The following is a 21,365-nucleotide window of genomic DNA, read 5'->3' as shown; positions in this document are numbered from 1 at the left end:
AGACAAAATCTTAAGATCTAAAATCTTATTTTCAAAAATATTTTTGTTAATATTTTTTAAATGCCCCCATTTAATCCTAGAAAATTGTTTTACTTTATTTTTTATTTTATACCCTTTTATCTTAAAGTCCAAAACTAATAATCGATGTTGGGTACATAAATTTTCACTCGGAATAACTTTACAATCTTTGCAATCTAAACGATTTAATTTTCTAATAAGAAAATAGTCAATCTGGGTTGTATTATATCCATTTTTATAAGTGATGAGATGCTCATTCTTTTTCTTAAATAAGGTAATAGCAATTAAAAAATCATAAGCTAAACAAAAAACCAATATGGTCTTGTCACCTTCATTCGTCGTTCCAAACCAAAGAGGACTCTTGTTCTTATACATCTTAAAAAATGTTTCAGAACATAAGACTATCACCTGCTTAATAATGCCATGAAAATAATATTTTAGATGAATATTCCTCATTAATTATGATGCGATGCAATCTTGACAACCTATTACCTTTTCATTCATCTCCATTCCACTCCCATCAATAATATTCCACCCTTCTCGACTCTTTCACATTTAGATTGCATTCCTTTTTAAAAAGAATATGTTTGCTTCCGTATGCATTGTTCATGAATTTGCATGTAAGATAAGCTTTCTCCTTGATCCATTCAATGCATGAATCATGGGAACTTTAGTCTCAGAAAAGATATAGATGCTATGAACTCCTTACCCGATGCTTATACACTGCGATAGATGTTTTCATAAAATCACTAATTTTTTTATTCCTCCTCTTCAATACCTTCACTAGCTATTCCTCTTCCTCTAAAAGTTCACTTATATATACCTCTCCAAGTGTTTACTAATAATGCACACAACTACCTACTATAATACCTCCATCCACATTGTCTGATTCCTACTAACAAAATCCTAATTTACATTTATCAATTGTCATACAAAAAAGTAAAAGATAATAATTGCTCATACCATTTACTTTTATATATCCTTTGGTCATTTATCTTTTTCCTTTCGCATATTTGTCATCTCCTAATCATCTATATATATATATACCCTTGAAGATTAAGGAAGCACTGCAAAATCCTTAATGAAAATAAGCTATGGATGCTAAGATGAGTGCTCTACTCAATCATCATATAAAGAATTTGGTTGTTCCTCCTTCAAGGATTAAACTAATTATATGCCAATGGATGTTCACGGTAAAATTTCATCTATCAATGCAAAGTTCGACTAGGTGCCCAAGGGTTCACATAGGTTTATGGGATAAATTATTTTGAAGTACTCTCCCTAGTTTCTAAGCTTAACTTCATTTGAATTTTTTTATATGTACCCAATAAATCAAGGGTGGTCTCTATTACAAATGAAAGTGAATAATGTCTTACCATTTGGTGATCTTAATGAGATAATTTATATGGAGCAATCACCTGGGCATGTTGCTTAGGGGAGAACCACTTATGTCTACAAGAAGACCAATAATAGATTTAAACAAAGCTAATGGACTTGATTTGAAAAACTCAACAAATTATAAATTTTGTTTTAATCATTGCACTCTATGCAGAGACTTCTAACCCCATATTCATTTTAAGTCTCAAGCATTTTTTTGTCACTCATTAAACGCAAATATCTTTTCCTTTATAACATCATGTATCCTTTCACTTCACTACCAAATTTTTCTACTTACAGGCAATATAGTTCTTGTTCGATAGCAAATTATGTTTTGAATCTCTAGTTGGCATACTTTTGCTTCATACCCCGAGAAATAACTTCATACCATTAGAAACTGCCCTCCATAGTCTCAATACTTTATCAGACTATTATTAGAATGCTAAGACCAAATATTTACAAACTTTATTTGCCTAGTCATACTTCTAAGTGAGTAATTGCACCAAGACACTATCAAGCCTCCATTACTTTTATGACCGCAAATGTGATCGTAAAGGCAAATAGTTTTTGAGATAAGTTTGATTGCATAGCAATTTTTTTCCCTAGCTTGTTTCAGTGCTCCTCTGACAAGATCTTAGATAACTGGTATGAGTAACAATGTGATAGTGAAGGTTTGGTAAAAGGAAAAAAGAGCTTTGAAAATAAAATCAAAAAACAAAATGGTATCAAACTGGCATCCTATTCTTCATTTATTTCCTTGTCTTGCTTTCCAGTTGTCTCGATGAATTTCATCTTATCTCATCCAGAGACCGGGGAAGAAAACTCTTGTCAACAATAGAATTTTTCATTTCTTTTGTGTCATTCATTATGGCAGGATTTAAGGACACGCCATGCTTATTCTTGCATGAGCAAAAACAAACCTCAATATATATTCAAAAGTGCAGATGTCAATTTAAGCTTCAAGCTTGAACAGAAAGAATCATAATATGAGATGAGACCTGTTTTCCAACTTTAAAACTGTAGATAAAACCTTTAGAACAATAAAGTCTTGGGTAGTCTTGGGTTCTGAAGGCCGTGGATCTAACAAGAAATGGTAAAATCAAGTAAACTTGTTTAAATATTAATTTAAGTCTAGAACAGAAATTAAGGTTTATACACCCATTAACGGCAGAAAATAAAGAATAAAACCAGCATAAGGGACAAGTCACCTGACCAAGATGAAGAAAGCTGTGGCTGTAGAGATTATATGTGAACTGTCCAAATTTAATCACAAGAGAGAACTCTGCAGGCATCGGTTCACTAGGAACAAATGTGATCTGATAACATAAAAATGGATCTAATTACTAAATATAATCACAAACTCTAATTATTTTAACATTCTACAGTTAATATAAATTTAACAGGTAATATAACTGAGAACAACTAAATTGACGGGTGCTACAGGGGATCAAATCCTATGTTGAGAAATAGAACATTCATGGTTGCAATATTTTTAGATAACACATTGAAAAAGATTAACATGCAAAATTAACCAGATAGCTATAATCTTCGTCAAAATTCAATGATGTTTTTCAAAAAATACGGAACATTTAAGCATTAATATTTGACTTTACAAACTGTTGTAAATAAGTTGAGCTAGTATATGAAAATTTCAAGCCTATTTTATTGAAAACCGTTTTATTCTTCAAAGAAAATGTGCAAAAATATAAATCAAAAGAAATTGAAAAAATTAATTAAGATTTTCCACGTATTAGATAAGTAGACATAGCCCGGAAAAATAACATCAAATTATGGTAATAAAAATGATAAAGCAGTTCTCCAAATAAAATGACAACCCTATCAGCATTTGTCTAAGCCTCACCATCTAGACACAAGTCTTGTAGCAAGCTTTGGAAAGAAAATTAGGGTTTCATTATTATTTCTTTACAGGGAGATGAAAGAGCAACCTTTAGGTCAATTGCAAACTGTCAAAAAGAAGAAAAAAAAAAATGGAACCTGAGCAGAAGCACCGCCAAGTTCAACTATCCCAATGGTTTCCTGAGCTGCTTTCCCTAGAGTACCAAGAGCATAATTAGCAGCAATCCAAGCATAAAGACCCTCATTAGCCCCTGAAATAGTAGAAACATATGTTAGACTTGTGAATAAAACATCTATTTAAGCAAAAATATAACATTGGGGTGGTGGAGTTTCCAGAAAATGGAAAAATGGAATAGTATTCCTAATTCCTTGATTGTTGGAGACTTAGCTATTAGTTAAAAGCAGCATAGAAGCCATTCCTATAAAAACCGAAAAACTAACAGCTTACCCCAGGAAAATGTTTTCCGGCAAATTGTACAATCTATACAGCAATAACAGCAACATCAAGCCTTTATCCACTACGTGGGGTCGGCTACATGAATCTTTTTTCTTCATTATGTCCTGTTAAGAGTCAAATTCTTATTTAGATCTAATAAAGAAAGGTCACTTCTAATATTTTCTAACCAAGTCTTTTGAAGTCTACCTCTACCTTTCTTAACATAGGTCAAATCTAAAACATCTACTCTCCCAACCGGGTCATCGGAAGGCCGCCGTTTTATGTGACCAAACCATCTAAGGCAACTCTCTCTAATTTTATTTGCCATGGGAGCTACTACAACTTTTTCACGTATATGCTTGTTTTGTATCATGTCTCTAAGAGCAAAGCCACTCATCCACCTGAGAATACTCATCTCTGCAACACTTAAGTTAATATTTCTCTTTTAATGTCCAACATTATGTGTCATAAAGCATTGCAGGTCTAACCACCATCTACGGAATTTTCCATTAAGTTTGAGTGGTACATTTCTATCACACAACAAGCCCGATGCACTCCTCCACTTCAACCATCCAACTTGAATTCTACTAATAATATCTCCATCTATTTAACCATCACTCTGAACAATAAACTAAATATATCTAAAACGTGTACTCTTATTAATAACTTGAATACTTGATCGCTCAAAGTCACAAACCCCCACTAGATCTATTACTACTAAAATTACACTCAATGTATTCGGTTTTAGATATACTCAAACGAAAACCTTTAGACTCTAAGGTTGAGCTCCAAAATTCAAGTTTACTATCAACTCCCTCTTTAGTTTCATCAACAAAAAAATATCGTCAGCAAAAAGTATATACTAGGGAACATCCTCTTACAAATATCTAAAGATCAATCCAGTTCAAGAAAGGACAGTTCAATCAGAACCGTAGATTAATTAAGATATGTACCGTCTGTTGTAGTCTATATATTTGTATACATTCGGTTTCCCAAGATAATAAGAAGAATCTTCATTTCATGTATGTGCTTGATCTCCACCAAAGGAATGTCCTATTCTACAGTAGCTGGTTTGAAATCTAATATTTTCATTTCAACTATAGCTAAAGTTCGAATAAAATAAAAACAGTAGATTTGAGATGAATTTCCAGCTGATTCGAGTAAAACCTATCAATTTTATTAAATATTTTTTAATCACTAGTCAAGATGATTAAGTATAGTTGTGCATAAAAATATCAAATTTTATTTATAAAAGTGTTTTATCAATTTTTTTGAATATTAATGCATATATCTCAGATTACATTTCTCTGATCCATAGAGTTTTATTATCTTTTAGGATCGTTATTAAACATTAAATATCATTGATATACTAAAAATATTTTATTCAAAATACTATAAGTATATATACATTTCTCTTGCTGGAAACATGTTTGGACAAGTATATTGATATTTTGAACTTCAGGTTTCATTTTGGAAGTAAAGAAAGAAATAAACAAATTATTTAAAATTTAAATTTTTTGGAAATCAAAGTAATGATTAATTTGTATTTTTTTTTCTTACTAATTTTTTTAAGTCTTATCAACAAATGCAAGAGTGCAATTAACAAGCATAAGAATCGGAGGGAGGGAGGGAGGGAGAGAGAACGAGAGAGGGAGGGAGGAAAAATCACCTGCCTGAGATCACGGTTGCCCAATCGTCTTGAAACTTGAATCCCGATGACCTGAGAGCGCTCCTGCAAGAATTTAAGATCCCCTCAGCCAGACCACCATCAAGCAACCGCAAGCCTCCGGTGGCCATCAACCTGACTTCCGTCACCCCCCACCGATCCTTTGGCACTCTATCCTTTACGAAATCCAACAACTCCTTCAACGATTCCGCGGCCGTCTCTGGATTGTCAACAAAAGCGGAAAGCCCCGGAACCACCTTCATCGAAGCGGTCAGACCAAGATCGATCGCTGGCAACCCTCCCCAACCGATTCTGTACCCAAACAAGTGAATACGCGTACCAGTGCTTCCGCCATCAATAATGACACCGAATCTATGCGAAGAAGATAAGGAGGACAGGAAATAGAAAAGACAAAGACCCGACGCTGCCGCAAAGAAGGTGGCAGCGGTAGCTAGGTTGCTGCGGCAGAAAGTGCACTCGTATCTGTTAGGGCAAGGTGGAGGACTTCCCTGCGAGAGCATTTCGGTAGGAGGGTTTCGGCGAGATGCCTGGAGCCGCGCATTTGGCCGGCGCATGAAAACGTGGCAGGAAAAATATGTTGATTACCTAGGGTTTGGTTCAACGATTTCACCGCACTCCGCCTCATCCGACCATGCGCCGCCGATAGAGTTAAGATCAGAGGTGCTTCGGCTTCCTGTAGTTGGTGCGAAATTGCAGTGACGGGATCGGACCCCTGATTGTCGAATTTCAGTAGTTCTGTTAAAAATATAACATTATCATGTTGGACAGCTAGAGCATGACCGTGGTTCTGGGTCCCGCCCGCTAGGATTTTATACATCCTCTAAATTTGGATTGGTAACACTTTGGAGGGATTAAATCCTGAAAATTATTTGGTAATATTCATGAAAAATTCTATTAAATTTTATGTAATTGTTTGGTTGTAGCTTTAAATATTAAAAGAACATACTCTTCCTTCCTCTTGCATCATCAGAGCATTAAATCCATCAAATCACAGGATTTCAGAAATCTAAGATTTATCTCAAAAAGGGTGATTTTCTGTCTACGACTGCTTTCATTTTAGATTTGATTTTGCATTTTTGACATTTTGGCTGGATTTCACTCAAATCCGTCGAAAATCCAGCCTAAATCTTGCTACCAAACATCCCCTTAGTTTTTTAAGGATGTTGCTTAGCCTTTATTATCAATTCAGACTTTGTTTGTTTAAGCGTTTTTTTGTCTTTTCCGTTTGGAAACAAGATATATAAAAATTAAATGATGTCATCATTCTTAAAGTTAAATAAATAAATTATCATTTTTTTTTGTAAAATTAGGGAAAGAGCTCATTTTCATTAACTATAAAATAAAATAACAAGAGAAAAAAAAAACTCGAAAAAATAACAAAGTACTTCATTCCATATAATTATGCCAATATCATGAATCTTACTTTTCTCTTAACTCCATAACTTTTTTTATTTTTAAGAAATTATAATGCAATAAATAACTTTTTCTGATATATATGTCAACAGACAAGACGAAACAAATATTATAATTTTAATGATTTTATAAGAATAATTCCTATCCTATCCACCCGCTTATCGCAAAGCATTGACAAATAGTATTTTCATTAATGAATTCTAAAGAAGAATTTCTATCTAAGAATATTCTGATAAAAAAATGATTAGAATTGATTTTTTAAATTTTAAATTTTAAATTTATTTTAAGATAAGTGCAAAATATTAATAATTTATATTGTAAAAAATTTATTATGAAAAAACGATTTTGTCTTAAATTTGCATGAAGCCCAACACTGCAAGCTGATTGTGTGATCGTCGTCCGCCACCATGGCCATAGACCACCACCCACTACTGACTATCACCATCACAAACCGCCATCGACTGCCACCACCATCATTCTAATTTACATTTTATTTATTTTACTTCAAAAAAAAAATCTTCTGCATTCCTTTTACATTATTAATTCAAAATAACTTAAACTTTTCAAATACTACACATCTACACTATATTCTTTTTACATTGCATTTTTTTTTCCTATGTATTTCTTCTTCATCAAATCTAAAAACTGCTTTATGCTAAAGAGATAGAAAGGATAAAATAAATTGTAATATTTCATTGAGATTTCTTTTCTATTTATATAGAAATATGAAGAGAATTATAAACCGTGAACAGGAAAGAAACATCAACTCATCATTAACTATCAACAACACATAAAAAGCCAACAATTTATATTTAATGAACAGCTCATGATTTATAAAATAGAAGATAACACAATTGTCAAATTTCTTGGATTCTCTATTATGGCCCTTAAGATGGAAATTCGATGAGCTTATCCACTCTTCTTCCTAGAAATCGAGTTTATGAAAGAGATTTTGTAAGAACACCATTAGTTGATCCTTGATAAAACATGAGCAACTCAAAGTGCTACCATTTTGAGCTTGGTCATTTGATGAAGTGGAAAACAATGGAAACATGTTTCAAGCAAAAGTGAAACGCTGGGTTAAATCACGAGTGTATGAATCCAGAGTGCTCATTGTGTTGTCAAAATTCTAAATTTGATCAAAATAGAGCAATATATAGTTGAGTTCAATGATGACAGTAGAGATAGATTTCTATACTCTGCCTTTGTTGATGATCTAGCAATAATGTGTTGCTTCTTAAAACTTCATAAAGTAGCATTATAACTAGTGGCGAAGCCAAAAAATTTTTAGGTGGGGCCCAACTTCAACTTTGCTTTCACATACATATGTGTATATATAGTTGCTGAGCAAGATCGAAAAGATTAATAACTGCTTAAAATCACGATTTGATGTAAGTTAGGTGGCAGTAAAAGTTAAATATGTTGTTAACTTTTTGGTTGATTTCTAATTGAATAAGTGCATCTCAAAGCCTTGAAAATTTTCTTTCGAGTCAATGCCTGGTATGAATTTTCGAATCTTGTTTTAGTAGTTAATTTCTTTAATGAATTTTAGAATCTTGTTAACATGTCTATTGATTTTAGAGCGACCAACATCCTGTGTTGTCGCTGAGATGGGAGAATAGCAGGGGCGTGTGAGATAACCTCTACATCAAGCAAGTAATGGAGATGACCAACATATTTGAAAGAGAAATATTTAGTCATAAGAATCACAAATCTTCCAACAAAGGTGTCATTATCACTTCTTAAGATGGCAATGCTGTCAACAAATAAAAAAGATAGATATATTAGCAAGCCACTAGAGTTGAATGATCAGAGGTCAGCATGAGGGTCCTTCAATCTAGCAAGAACCATAAACTGATGAAGTTCATGGTACCAAGAACACAAGGCTCGTTCAAGTCCATATAAAACTTTATGAACTTTACAAACACAAGAGGGACAATCATAACCACAAAACATGGTGGTTGGTGAGATAAACATCTTGATAGAGACGTTCTCGTAGGAAGGTATTATTAGCTAAAAAATGTTGAATCCATTTGGAGATAGTGGTGGGTTGAGAACAAGGCAAGCGATGATGATGATGAGAAAAAAGTGAAAACTAACTTGACATGACGAGAGACAGATTTTGAAAGTGGAGGGATATGAGTCTCCCACAATGAAGAAAGGCTTGCAAAGAGAATAAGTTTAAGAGAAAAATATGAATGAAGCCCAGGATTACTATCGTTATCCGAAGATATTAAGTTTTTAGTAAATGGGAGAGACCTCAAAAAGCTTTTCATAAGGAGAGGAAAGATTGAGAGTGAATGGGCCCCCAGATGACTTAAGAACAAGATATTTATAGAGGTCATAAAAGCTCTGAGATGTTGAAATTTTATCGGATGAATTGTACTCAAATGAATAAATCTTAGCATTATCGTACACCATCATTTTGAAACTTGTAACGAACTTTCTAGGATGGGACTATCAGATGGCATCAGATGGCCTTCCTAGAGAGTAGTAAAGCCTAGCGTGCACATATCCTGCCCTTCCACTTGAAAAAAAATGAGTTTGGTGTGGTTTAGCCGATTTGAACCATTTTCATTCTCAAATTCGGCATCATGTAGTCATTGGAATCCTATCAACTAAAAAGTTATTTTGTTAGAAAATTTGCACTGTTAAAGCTCATATGATCACTTAAATGTTTTTTGAATTAAAAAAATTAGTGTCAATCTAACTGTTTTGAGTGCTCTAAGATGCGTGCGTTGCACCAAAAAATATACTTGATAAATAGAGAATCATGCGATCCCAACAACACTAATCACAACTTCCATATTTTTTCAATTGGATACAGTTATAATATTCTGAAAATCAAATGGAGGTAATAATTGTACAGCAGTTGTATATTAAAAAGGAGAATACTAATGTTTACATGATTTTGTATTGCATTGGTGGAGAACAATAATGGTAAGTTCATCTTAATTCATATTAATGAAGTGGTCAAAACTAGAGGTTTTCTTCACCTAAAACAATAAATAGAAATGATAGAAAATGCAAATGTGTCGTTGAATGAGACTTGGTCTATGATAAGTTGTATATATAGATGATCAGAAAGATTACCAGGTACATCTATAATGTAGCCTTCAAAATGGCATATAAGCTTTCATCCATAATGTTTGTGGTTGGAGAGAGGTTTGGCTAGAAAACCAAACCCTTCATTGCTCGGTACCGGTATTCAACTCTCTGGTATATAACTACAATCATTCAACTCATCAAGGAAACCTTGCTCTTGACAATCCGTTAACCATTCACTGATTGCAGATAAACTCAAGACGCTGGAATCTGTGGAGCAACAGCAATTGTTGCAAGCATAAAGGCACAAGGAATTTCATCTCATGGAACTCGAAGATTAGAATATTTGCACTCCATGGGTTCATTCAATTATTGCAATAAAAGAAGTGAAGCATGACATGATGCTCCAATGGGTGTTGACTAGAGATCATATTTATCATGCCCGGTCCACTGGAATGCACTCAATGATAGAAAGCTGGAACATCCTCATTAGAGATTAACAGTTTGATTTCAATATTCAAATACAAGTTTTTGAAGTTGTATACGAGTATTGGAATCTGCAATACCAAACTTTTTCATGTTCAAATGCATCCCATGTATCAATTGGTAGAGTCCCTCACTTTCAACCGAAGAATCATACCCAGATAGAAACCTATAATTTGACCCACTAATCTCAATGCAGCTCTCTCCCGCCATCTTCTTCAGGCCTTCTTCTCTCATTATCTTTCGAACCTTCGCAGCCTCCTCCCACGATCCAAGTTCAGAATACATGTTGGCAACAATAACATAGTTTCCACATCTGTTTGGTTCAAGCGCAAGCAAAATCTTCTTTGCAGCCTCTCCAATACCATGCCCATCTCTAGTAATGTGTAACTGGCAAGCATTGAGAAGAGTTCTCCAAACGACAGCATCAGGATCCATAGGCATGCTTTTGATGAAATTGTAAGCTTCAAGAAGAAGACCTTTCCGGCCGAGGACATCAACCATGGCACTGTAATGAGACATCTGAGGTTTGATGCTGTGAACATGAACCATTTCATGGAAGAATCGGTAGCCATCATGGACCAAGCCAACATGACTGCAAGCACAGAGTACTCCCAGAAATGTTACATAATTAGGCTTTATCAAAGAATTCTTCATATGCTTAAATAGATTGAGTGCTTCATGTGCACGACCATGTTGAGCAAAACCAAGGATCATTGCACTCCAAGTCCATACATTCTTTACTGGCATTCTTTCAAATTTCATAGAAGCAAAATCCAGAGCTCCACATTTCGCATACATGTGCACCAGCGCTGTGCCTAACTTCAGGCTAACTTCAATCTCTCTGCAAATGATCTGGCTATGAACCCATCTCCCTAGCCCCAAGCTTCCCATCAAAGAAGAAGCAGAAAGCAAAATAATGTAGGTTGTCTGATCCGATCCTAATCCACTATCCATTATCTTGCAAAACAATTTCATTGCTTCTTCAATCATCAAACTATCAACATAGATATTTAAAATCGTGTTCCACGAAATCATTGTTCTGTGAGACATTCCATCAAACATCCTTCGTGCATCATGGACCTCCCCACAAAATCCATATAAATGCATCAATGTGTTTCCAACATAAACAACAGATCCCGCAGCATTCTTGATGGAATCGGCATGAACTTGCCTCCCAACACAAAGGTCTAGTAATTTAGCACATGACTTGATTACAAACGGATAGGTTAACTCATTTGGCCTTGCCCCTCGCCGGCGCATCTCGAGAAAAACAGCGACAGCATCAGCTGAGGATGAATTAAGGCATAGTCCTCGAATGACATGGTTCCATGATGAGGACATCGGGCTCGGGCTATGGAGAAGAAGGGTTCGGGCGTGGGAGAGGTCGCCGGAGGGGTGAAGGGAACAGAAACGGAGGGTTTCACTGACTAGAAATTTATCTTTGAAGAAAAGGCCGGAAGTGATGAGGTAAGAGTGGATTTGTACGAGCTGGCGCATGGAGGAGATGGCACTTAAGAGGGAGAGGCATAGGTGCTTTTGGGGAAAGCTGGGATTTGAATTGTGGTTGGGGATTCTAGCCGATGGAATGTGGGTGATGGGCCTAACGGTCGAGATTGTGGTCATGGAAGGCTTTGTATACGATTCTAGCCAGAGCAATAAATAACCCGGTAACCAAACCGGATAAGGGTTGGACTAAATTTTGGGTCTTTGTTGATATGATTAAAAGATCTGATTTGTCTAAGATTTTAATCCGATTTGGGTTCACATAAAATTTTTAAATTGGCATAAAAACTATTTAGATTCTGTTAAAATGGTTGTTTTCGACATAAATAAATCAATGTAATAAACATACAATGTATATAATAGATTTCACAGTCGAAGTTGGCATAGCCCTTCGCCATAGGAGCTATTCTTAAGAGATCATTTGCCTATTTGTTTGGTGTATCCCTTGAGGAGATAAGACTAGAGACCAAAAAGTCCAACATAAACCCACATACTGGAACAATTATTAGGTCAGGTGACCTGACGTAGCTCTACGTTCGAACGCCAATAACATGTCGCCACGTGGTCTTACTCAATACTGCGCGGCCCGACGACTTGACCCGGGATTGCTATATTCGCGTATTGCTCGGTATTGCTCTAGGTATTGCTCGGTATTGCTAAATATTGCTTGACAATAATGAAAAATATCGCTCTGTGAAGACCAATACCGAGCAATACTGAGAAAAACTCGGTATTGATCTTCACATAATGATATTTCTCGTTATTGCCGAGCAAAATCGACCAATACCGAGCAATACCTAGCAACACGCGAACATAGCAATCCCGTCTCTGTTCCAGGTCGGGGTTGTTGGGCCGCGCATTAAATAGTGAGAACATGTGGCACTATTTTACTGGCGTCCGAACGTAGAGCTACGTCAGGTGATCGGACCAAATAAAAGTTCCACATACTGACATTACAAGTCAGAGTTGGTATTTATGACATTCATCAATATTTTTTTTTAATAAAATATTTTATTTTTATTTTTTTTTTTTAACATTCATCAATCTAATAAAATGATAGCATACCTCAGCATTATTAGTGATGATTTGCTATGAAGTTAGTTGACGTTAATGTAGCCAAGTGACAATAGTCAAATGATTGAATAATAGAGGACCTTAGTCAAGCTAGTGAAGTTGGTTGGAGGGCCGTAGTCGGACTACAATGATATGGGGATCATATTTGAGCAACGTTTGTTGGAGGATCATAGTCCAACGATCGTGATCAAGAGGTTATAATCAAGCGATGGCGGTCAACTAACACTTGCTAGCAAGCACAACTTGGTAAGAACAATTTCTTCTAGTTGATCTCAAATTTAATGAGGATTCACACTGCATCGACATGTGTAAATTACTTATAGAATTGCAACAATACCATAAAATTATGAAAATTATTATAATTAGACACAACAAAAGAAATGTTATAGCGAAGACGGTTTGTAAGTTAGATTTTTAATGACTCATGATAATTTTTTAGTGTTATAGGTCAAAACATATCTTTTAAAACTTAAAGGTTATTACATTATGTGAATTTTATTAATTTCATGACAGTGAAGGGGCCAAGAGTCAATGGAGTGAAGCTAATTGAGATCTTCATATTTTTTTTGTTGATATTTTTGCATTCTCATTTAGTATTTTGTAGTTAGAAGCTTTTGATAGTTTATTAATTGTTATAATCTCCTTACTATTATAAATGAGATTTTGATGAAATAATATAGTGAAGAGTTTGATGTATGTGATGCTTATTTGCTTCCATTGGATGCATTGATTTATCTTGATGACTTTATAGAAACTCGGATAGATTATTAAGATAAAATAGACAAATCTTTCAATTTAGGTCTTGGGACATCTCATTAAATCTCATAGGAATAAAATTATAGTGAATTAAATTGACTAGGGGTGAATATTCTTAAAAATTATCATGATAAGTTGATTCCTTTCCCTCAAAAGAAATTCCTCGTGAATAAAGCATCATAGCACATCTCTTATCATATCATGAGGGATATCATTAAGATGATATTAATTTTAATTCTCCATGATTATTAATAGAGGAAATAGGCTAGTCAAATAACTCGAGAAAGATATATTATTGAATTGGCACGGTCTAGGATATCTTAATGAGGTTGTGGTGAAGGAGGTACCACATGATTGACATTATCTCAAAATTATTATTAATGTTGTGATAAGAGAACTCTATCAAACTGTGGCAATGCTCTTTGTTATCTAATGTCTTCTAAGAGTAGTAGAATTTTACTTGAAATTCTACCAAATGATGTACATGATCCTCTATAGTGTGGTTTGGGGGACCTTTACCACTTGTATTTTAATGTCCTTGATTCAGGGATTGATTATATATATATATATATATTGTTGGGAATAATTCATATGACTTAGCATTGTATCGATAGAGTTAGTATTCAATGTCTTAGCATTGTATAAAAATCTAAAAATCTATTACAAATAAAAAAATTTATAGAGGACTATAAGTTTGTTACGTGGGAAACTTGAAAAGGAGAAAAACCACCTAGTCTGACTCTATTATATATCAGTGCATTATATAATATTATGGGGGGGTATAAGAATTCTCTCTGACTCACAATTGAAGAAGATTGGATTATTTACAATTGCAATAATTGATTTATTATCATTTTAGGGATTACAAAATATAGATGTCCATAAGTGAAAAATTATAAATCTAATAATAAGGTTAGGTCTTGATAGGAGTCTGGAGATAATGTCAATGACTATTGGAGGTGGTTATCGATCAATGGTGACAAACGAAAAATACAAGCGAGTTCTCTTTAGTTCTCCAAGCTCTTGAGCCTCTTCCCCTCTATTGAAAATGATGTTTTATTTATAAGCTTTTTGAGATTAGCGTTGTGGTAAATTAAGTCAAAATCTAAAGCACTCTATCATACGGTCTATAATGATTTTCTTGATCATAGATTGTTTATTAAACATTTGAATGCCTTAATGATATCAGAATCTAGTGCTCTTGAGCTTTTAGAATCGTATCATCGAGCCGCTCAATTTGGTTATAAGCATGCTATAATTAGAAATCATTTACCCTATCAATTTAGTTTATGAAGTTTTTAAATATAATTCATGTATTTGATTTGAACTCTATAAGAGCAGCCAATATACTTGTAATTAATTAAATACTAAATGAGCTGTCATAGTCTCATTGGTTGTCTTGTAAATACAGGCCTAAACTATCTATATATAGGGGTCTAGTTTGTAACCCGTGAAAAGGTGAATAAAATATTTCTTTCCTCTCTGTTCTTTCTTCCTGTCTTCGTCTTCCACGCCTGTTACATTTCTTTATGGTATCAGAGCGGGACGACCATGGCGAGCTCGGCAAATTCGCAAAGCAGCACGCAAACGATCACAGAGCAACAAGAGGAGATCCAGATTTCTTCTTCTCTCAAGTTCTTGGTATCAAATATCAAGAACATAGCTCCGATTCAACTTGCAACGGACAACTATGCCGTTTGGAGATCTCAGATCTTGAAGCTGTTCCGAGCTCAAGGTTTTCATACTTTTCTTGATCCCTCAACCGTTCCTCCTAATCGCAACATTCTACAGAATGACGGAACAACTGTTCCAAATTCTTTATTTGATAAATGGACTCTTTCCGATCAAATACTTGCAGCCTCTTTGTGTTCCACCATTTCCGTTTCAATCTTACCTTACGTTGTTAATCTTGAATCAACGGCTGCTATTTGGACCGTTCTTGAAACACAGTTCCAATCGTCTAACAGATCCAAAGTCATCCAACTCAAGAGCTCTCTTCATAATATTTCCCTCAAAAATCTCACAATGACTCGGTATCTATCTGACATCAAAACCATAGTTGATCATATCGCCGCTGCAGGTTCTTCGGTTGATACAGAGGATATAATTCACTACATCTTGAATGGCTTACCGGGATCATATCAATCATTTAAAACTGCCATTCGAACAATGCTCAATCCTATTAGCCTCGACCAACTATATCCTCTTCTTCTAAGCGAAGAAATTAACCATAGCTCCGATGCTACCAGACATTCGGTCCTTCCTGATCCCTCTGTGGCTCTGTATGCCCCTCGTGGACGTTTTCGTCGCAATCGCGGACGAAATGCCGCGACCGAACAATCCCAGCAAAGGTCCACCACAACACCACCTGTCTGCTGTCAAATTTGCCTCAAAAGAGGGCATTCAGCATCATCATGTTAGCATCGACTCAACCCTCAATACGTTCCTTCATCTACGAATACCACAACCAAAGCTCTAGCTGCTACCGCGGACAACCCGCAAGCCAACTGGTTCTTGGATTCAGGGGCAACGTCGCACCTTACAAATTCACTTGATAACATGTCTTTTTCCAAATCCTACCAAGGAAATGATGGCATCATCGTCGGCGACGGTCGATCGGTAAACATCGCGCATACCGGGGCTGGTATATTACCAACCTCGAATCGTAAGCTACTCCTATCTCAAGTTCTTCATACTCCGCAATTACGCTATAATTTGTTATCTATTTCTAAATTAACCAAAGATAACAATATATCTGTGTTGTTTAATCCATCTGGCTTTGTTTTTAAGGATCTTACGACGAAGAAAGTGCTTCTACAAGGTCCGTGCACCAACGGTCTTTACCCAATTCAAACTAGTCAACCTTCGGCACAGAACAGAGCTCTTTCGGCTGCACAAACATCTCCCTGGCATTCAAGATTGGGACATCCGCATCCCAAGACTCTTCATTTAATTTCTGCAAATAATCCGCATCTTAAAATTCCTTTAGAAATGTCTGTTTGTAATTCTTGCCAAATGTCAAAGAGTCATAAACTTGTTTTTCCTAAAACTGCTCACCGTTCTCAGTCTTTACTGTTTTTAATTCACTCGGACATTTGGGGACCGGCTCCGGTCACTTCGGTGCAAGGTTTTCGTTATTACGTTCTCTTTATTGACGATTTCTCGCGTTTCACGTGGATTTTTCCTATGAAAAACAAATCTGAAGTTTTTAATATTTTCTGCAATTTTAAGGCTCAAGTTGAGAAATATACATCCAAATCTATCAAAGTTTTTCGTACAGATGGTGGAACGGAATTCATAAATCAACATTTCAAAGAATTTCTTTTAACTAACGGCATTCAACATCAGGTTTCTTGTCCTTACACTCCGGAACAAAACGGAGTTGCCGAGCGTAAGCATCGGCATCTCATTGAGACGACTCGAACCTTACTCCACACGTCATCGGTTCCTTACATTCACTGGCCCGACGCTGTCTTGACTTTCGCCTATTTGATTAACCGTATGCCTTCACCAGTGACTCGCAACTTGTCCCCCATCGAAGTCTTTCATAGTACTAAACCGGAGTACAACCATCTTCGCGTTTTTGGATGCGCATGTTTTCCGCTTGCACCACCGCACTCCCATAACAAATTGCAACCCAAGGCTATCTTTTGTGTTTTTCTCGGTTATTCGGACACCTACAAAGGCTACAAATGTCTTGACATATCAACTAATAAAATCTTGATTTCTCGCCATACTACTTTTGATGAACGGTCTTTTCCCTTCACTCAACAATTCACCAACAATTCTTTCCCAGCTGCTGATCCCTCTCTGTTTTTCCTCACACCTACTTCTGTTCCTTACCCTCCTATTCAAACATTGCCGGCTCAACTCCCCACCGTCTCTCCGCCCACACAAGGTCTTAATTCCAAACCTTTAATTCCTACTATCTTGTTGCCACCCTCACAACCCAGATCCACAACGACCTCTTCTAATCCTATACCTCACCACCAAATGTTCACCAGGGCTCAAACTGGTAATCTTAAGCCTCGGGTTCGTCTCAATTTATGCCATATTACTGCTCCCAATGCTCCCGCTGTTGCACCGACTAGTTTCATTGAAGCCAACAAATCATCAGAATGGCGTCAAGCTATGGCCTTAGAGTTTCTTTCTCTTCAACAACAAGGCACTTGGAGCCTTGTCTCGCCTCCGAAAGACGCTCCTATTTTGGGCTGCAAATGGACGTATCGATTAAAACTTAATTCGGACAACACTGTTGCCAAGCACAAAGCACGGCTTGTGGCTCTCGGCAACCATCAGGAATACGGCATTGATTATACGGAGACTTTTAGTCCCGTAGCAAAACTTCCTACAATCCGTATATTATTAACTCTAGCTCTTCATAATGATTGGCAGGTTCATCAATTAGACGTCGCCAATGCATTTCTTCACGGTAATCTTTCGGAGACTGTCTACATGTCCCAACCCAAAGGATTCGAGGATACTCTTCACCCGACCCACGTATGCCGCCTTCACAAGTCCATTTATGGACTTAAGCAAGCTCCGCGCCAATGGTACAATACGTTTACTTCCTATCTCGTCTCTATTGGTTTTAATCATAGCAATGCAGATTCTTCGCTGCTTCTCTTCAAGCAACAATCCATAAAAGTGTACTTGCTAATATATGTCGACGACATATTAATTACTGGAAATGATCAACATACCATTGATCAAATTATCTCACAACTAAACAGCCGTTTTATTATGAAACATCTTTTAGCCAGGCTACCGAATTCCTTGGCATCAAGATTTCACGGTCTGGTGATAAGTTTTTCCTTTCTCAGCCACACTATGTCTCTAACCTTCTACAGCAAGCACAGTTAACACATTGCAAATCCTTGGCTAATCCCTCTTGCCCAAAACTGCCGCAAGATTTTCCGCTCGACTCTGTGCTCTCCGATCCGAATACTTACCGAAAGCTTACTGGATCACTTCAGTATTTGACGATCACAAGACCCGACATCGCTTATAGCGTCAATCAACTGTCTCAACACATGCATCAGCCACTTCCGCAACATATCTACTTGCTTAAACGACTGCTTCGCTATCTCAAAGGTACGCTTGATTACGGTTTACCAATTTCCAAATCTAAACTTTCTCTTCAATCCTTTTCCGATGCAGATTGGGCCGGCGATCCCGTCTCCCGTCGCTCCACTTCAGGCTACTGCTCGTTTCTTGGTGATACATTAATCACATGGACCGTGAAGAAGCAACATACAGTAGCTCGCTCATCCACGGAATCGGAATATCGTGCTTTAGCGGCTCTTACTGCGGATGTCTTGTGGCTTCGGAGATTACTTCAAGACTTCGATATACCTCAAACTCAACCCACGGACATGTATTATGACAACACATCAGCGATCGCACTCGCCAACAATCCAGTTTTCCATGCCCGTACAAAACACATAGAAATAGATCAAAAATTTATACGTGATCATATTCACACAAAGCAAATACGGCTGCTCCCTATCAACACTACAGATCAGATCGCGGACATCTTTACTAAAGCACTCTCTATGCCGCGATTTCTTCTTCTGCGTATTTTGCATTCTCATTTAGTATTTTGTAGTTAGAAGCTTTTGATAGTTTATTAATTGTTATAATCTCCTTACTATTATAAATGAGATTTTGATGAAATAATATAGTGAAGAGTTTGATGTATGTGATGCTTATTTGCTTCCATTGGATGCATTGATTTATCTTGATGACTTTATAGAAACTCGGATAGATTATTAAGATAAAATAGACAAATCTTTCAATTTAGGTCTTGGGACATCTCATTAAATCTCATTGGAATAAAATTATAGTGAATTAAATTGACTAGGGGTGAATATTCTTAAAAATTATCATGATAAGTTGATTCCTTTCCCTCAAAAGAAATTCCTCGTGAATAAAGCATCATAGCACATCTCTTATCATATCATGAGGGATATCATTAAGATGATATTAATTTTAATTCTCCATGATTATTAATAGAGGAAATAGGCTAGTCAAATAACTCGAGAAAGATATATTATTGAATTGGCACGGTCTAGGATATCTTAATGAGGTTGTGGTGAAGGAGGTACCGCATGATTGACATTATCTCAAATTTATTATTAATGTTGTGATAAGAGAACTCTATCAAACTGTGGCAATGCTCTTTGTTATCTAATGTCTTCTAAGAGTAGTAGAATTTTACTTACCAAATGATGTACATGATCCTCTATAGTGTGGTTTGGGGGACCTTTACCACTTGTATTTTATTGTCCTTGATTCAGGGATTGATTATTTCCGTTGAATATTTCATATGACTCCAAGACGGTACCAAACTATTATGTAATAAAAAATCGATAGAGTTAGTATTCAATGTCTTAGCATTGTATAAAAATCTAAAAATCTATTACAAATAAAAAAATTTATAGAGGACTATAAAGTTTGTTACGTGGGAAACTTGAAAAGGAGATAAACCACCTAGTCTGACTCTATTATATATCAGTGCATTATATAATAGGAAAATTTACATACATACCACTTTATTTCATGGTATTTACATATCTAAGACCCAAAATATTAATATTACATGCCTACCACCCATATACAACTTTAATATCAAATATACCACTCCTATAATTCAGTTCTACCATTCTTACCATCCTATAAATTTTAATATTTCATTCCATGCACCTAAATTTGTTCTATGAGTGGTAGTCATATAATATTAATATTTTGGGTGTTAGATATGTAAATAGCATGAAATAAAGTGGTATGTATGTAAAACCCCCTATATAATATTATGGGGGTATAAGAATTCTCTCTGACTCACAATTGAAGAAGATTGGATTATTTACAATTGCAATAATTGATTGATTATCATTTTAGGGATTACAAAATATAGATGTCCATAAGTGAAAAATTATAAATCTAATAATAAGGTTAGATCTTGATAGGAGTCTGGAGATAATGTCAACGACTATTGGAGGTGGTTATCGATCAATGGTGACAGACGAAAAATACCAAGAGAGTTCTCTTTAGTTCTCCAAGCTCTTGAGCCTCTTCCCCTCTATTGAAAATGAGGTTTTATTTATAAGCCTTTTGAGATTAGCATTGTGGTAAATTAAGTCAAAATCTAAAGCACTCTATCATACGGTCTATAATGATTTTCTTGATCATAGATTGTTTATTAAACATTTGAATGCCTTAATGATATCAGAATCTAGTGCTCTTGAGTTATTAGATTTGTATCATCGAGCCGTTCAATTTGGTTATAAGCATGCTATAATTAGAAATCATTTACCCTATCAATTTAGTTTCTAAGTATTTTAATGTAATTCAAGTATTTGATTTGAGTTCATTTGGAGTTAGAGCATATCATTTTGTAGCGTCGATAAATTTATCTCGTTAAAACATTCAATTTAACTATAAATTTGTTGATTTCAATTTTCAAATTATCCTGAATTTAATTCCACATGTTTTCAATTCAAATATTACATAGAGATTCGTGTTGATCATATGAAAATTTTAGAATTATATCACTTTTTTATCATTTTTATTTGGATCAAAATAAAATATTCATTATAAAAATTAGTTTATATATATTTCATATTAATTTAGTTGTGATCATACATTAAGTGAAATAGTGATCTTAGTTGTGATCATACATTAAGTGAAATAGTGATCATCACGAAAAGGTAT

At 35.5% G+C, this 21,365-nt stretch overlaps 2 protein-coding genes across 2 annotated transcripts in view; both read right to left on the bottom strand.

The window, feature by feature from the left end:
* Window positions 1–6,147, bottom strand: part of LOC110110514 (probable apyrase 6) — a 35,392-nt gene extending 29,245 nt beyond the window's left edge. Inside the window, exons 1-3 of the mRNA XM_020842025.2 lie at window positions 5,362–6,147; window positions 3,391–3,503; window positions 2,604–2,711 (exon numbers count right to left, since the gene is read on the bottom strand). Coding sequence (XP_020697684.1) covers window positions 2,604–2,711; window positions 3,391–3,503; window positions 5,362–5,929 — 789 coding nt within the window. The 5' untranslated portion in view covers window positions 5,930–6,147. The remainder of the gene's footprint in view (window positions 1–2,603; window positions 2,712–3,390; window positions 3,504–5,361) is intronic.
* A 1,446-nt stretch (window positions 6,148–7,593) lies between these two features.
* On the bottom strand, window positions 7,594–11,942 carry LOC110110558 (pentatricopeptide repeat-containing protein At2g36730). The gene is made up of 2 exons (XM_020842086.2): window positions 9,882–11,942; window positions 7,594–7,713 (listed from the first exon to the last, which is right to left on the bottom strand). Exon 1 carries the CDS (start codon window positions 11,940–11,942, stop codon window positions 10,344–10,346), a length of 1,599 nt encoding a protein of 532 aa, XP_020697745.1. The 3' UTR covers window positions 7,594–7,713; window positions 9,882–10,343.
* Between the last annotated feature and the right edge of the window lie 9,423 nt (window positions 11,943–21,365).

Source organism: Dendrobium catenatum, unplaced genomic scaffold, assembly GCF_001605985.2.
Source record: "Dendrobium catenatum unplaced genomic scaffold, ASM160598v2 fragScaff_scaffold_898, whole genome shotgun sequence".
Classification (NCBI taxonomy): domain Eukaryota; kingdom Viridiplantae; phylum Streptophyta; class Magnoliopsida; order Asparagales; family Orchidaceae; genus Dendrobium; species Dendrobium catenatum.
Note: the sequence above shows the minus strand (reverse complement) of the source record. Positions and strands in the feature narration are given on the sequence as shown.

Coding starts and splice junctions, on each gene's coding strand:
- LOC110110558 (XM_020842086.2), bottom strand. CDS start 11,942: ATGACCACAATCTCGACCGTTAGGCCCATCACCCACATTCCATCGGCT.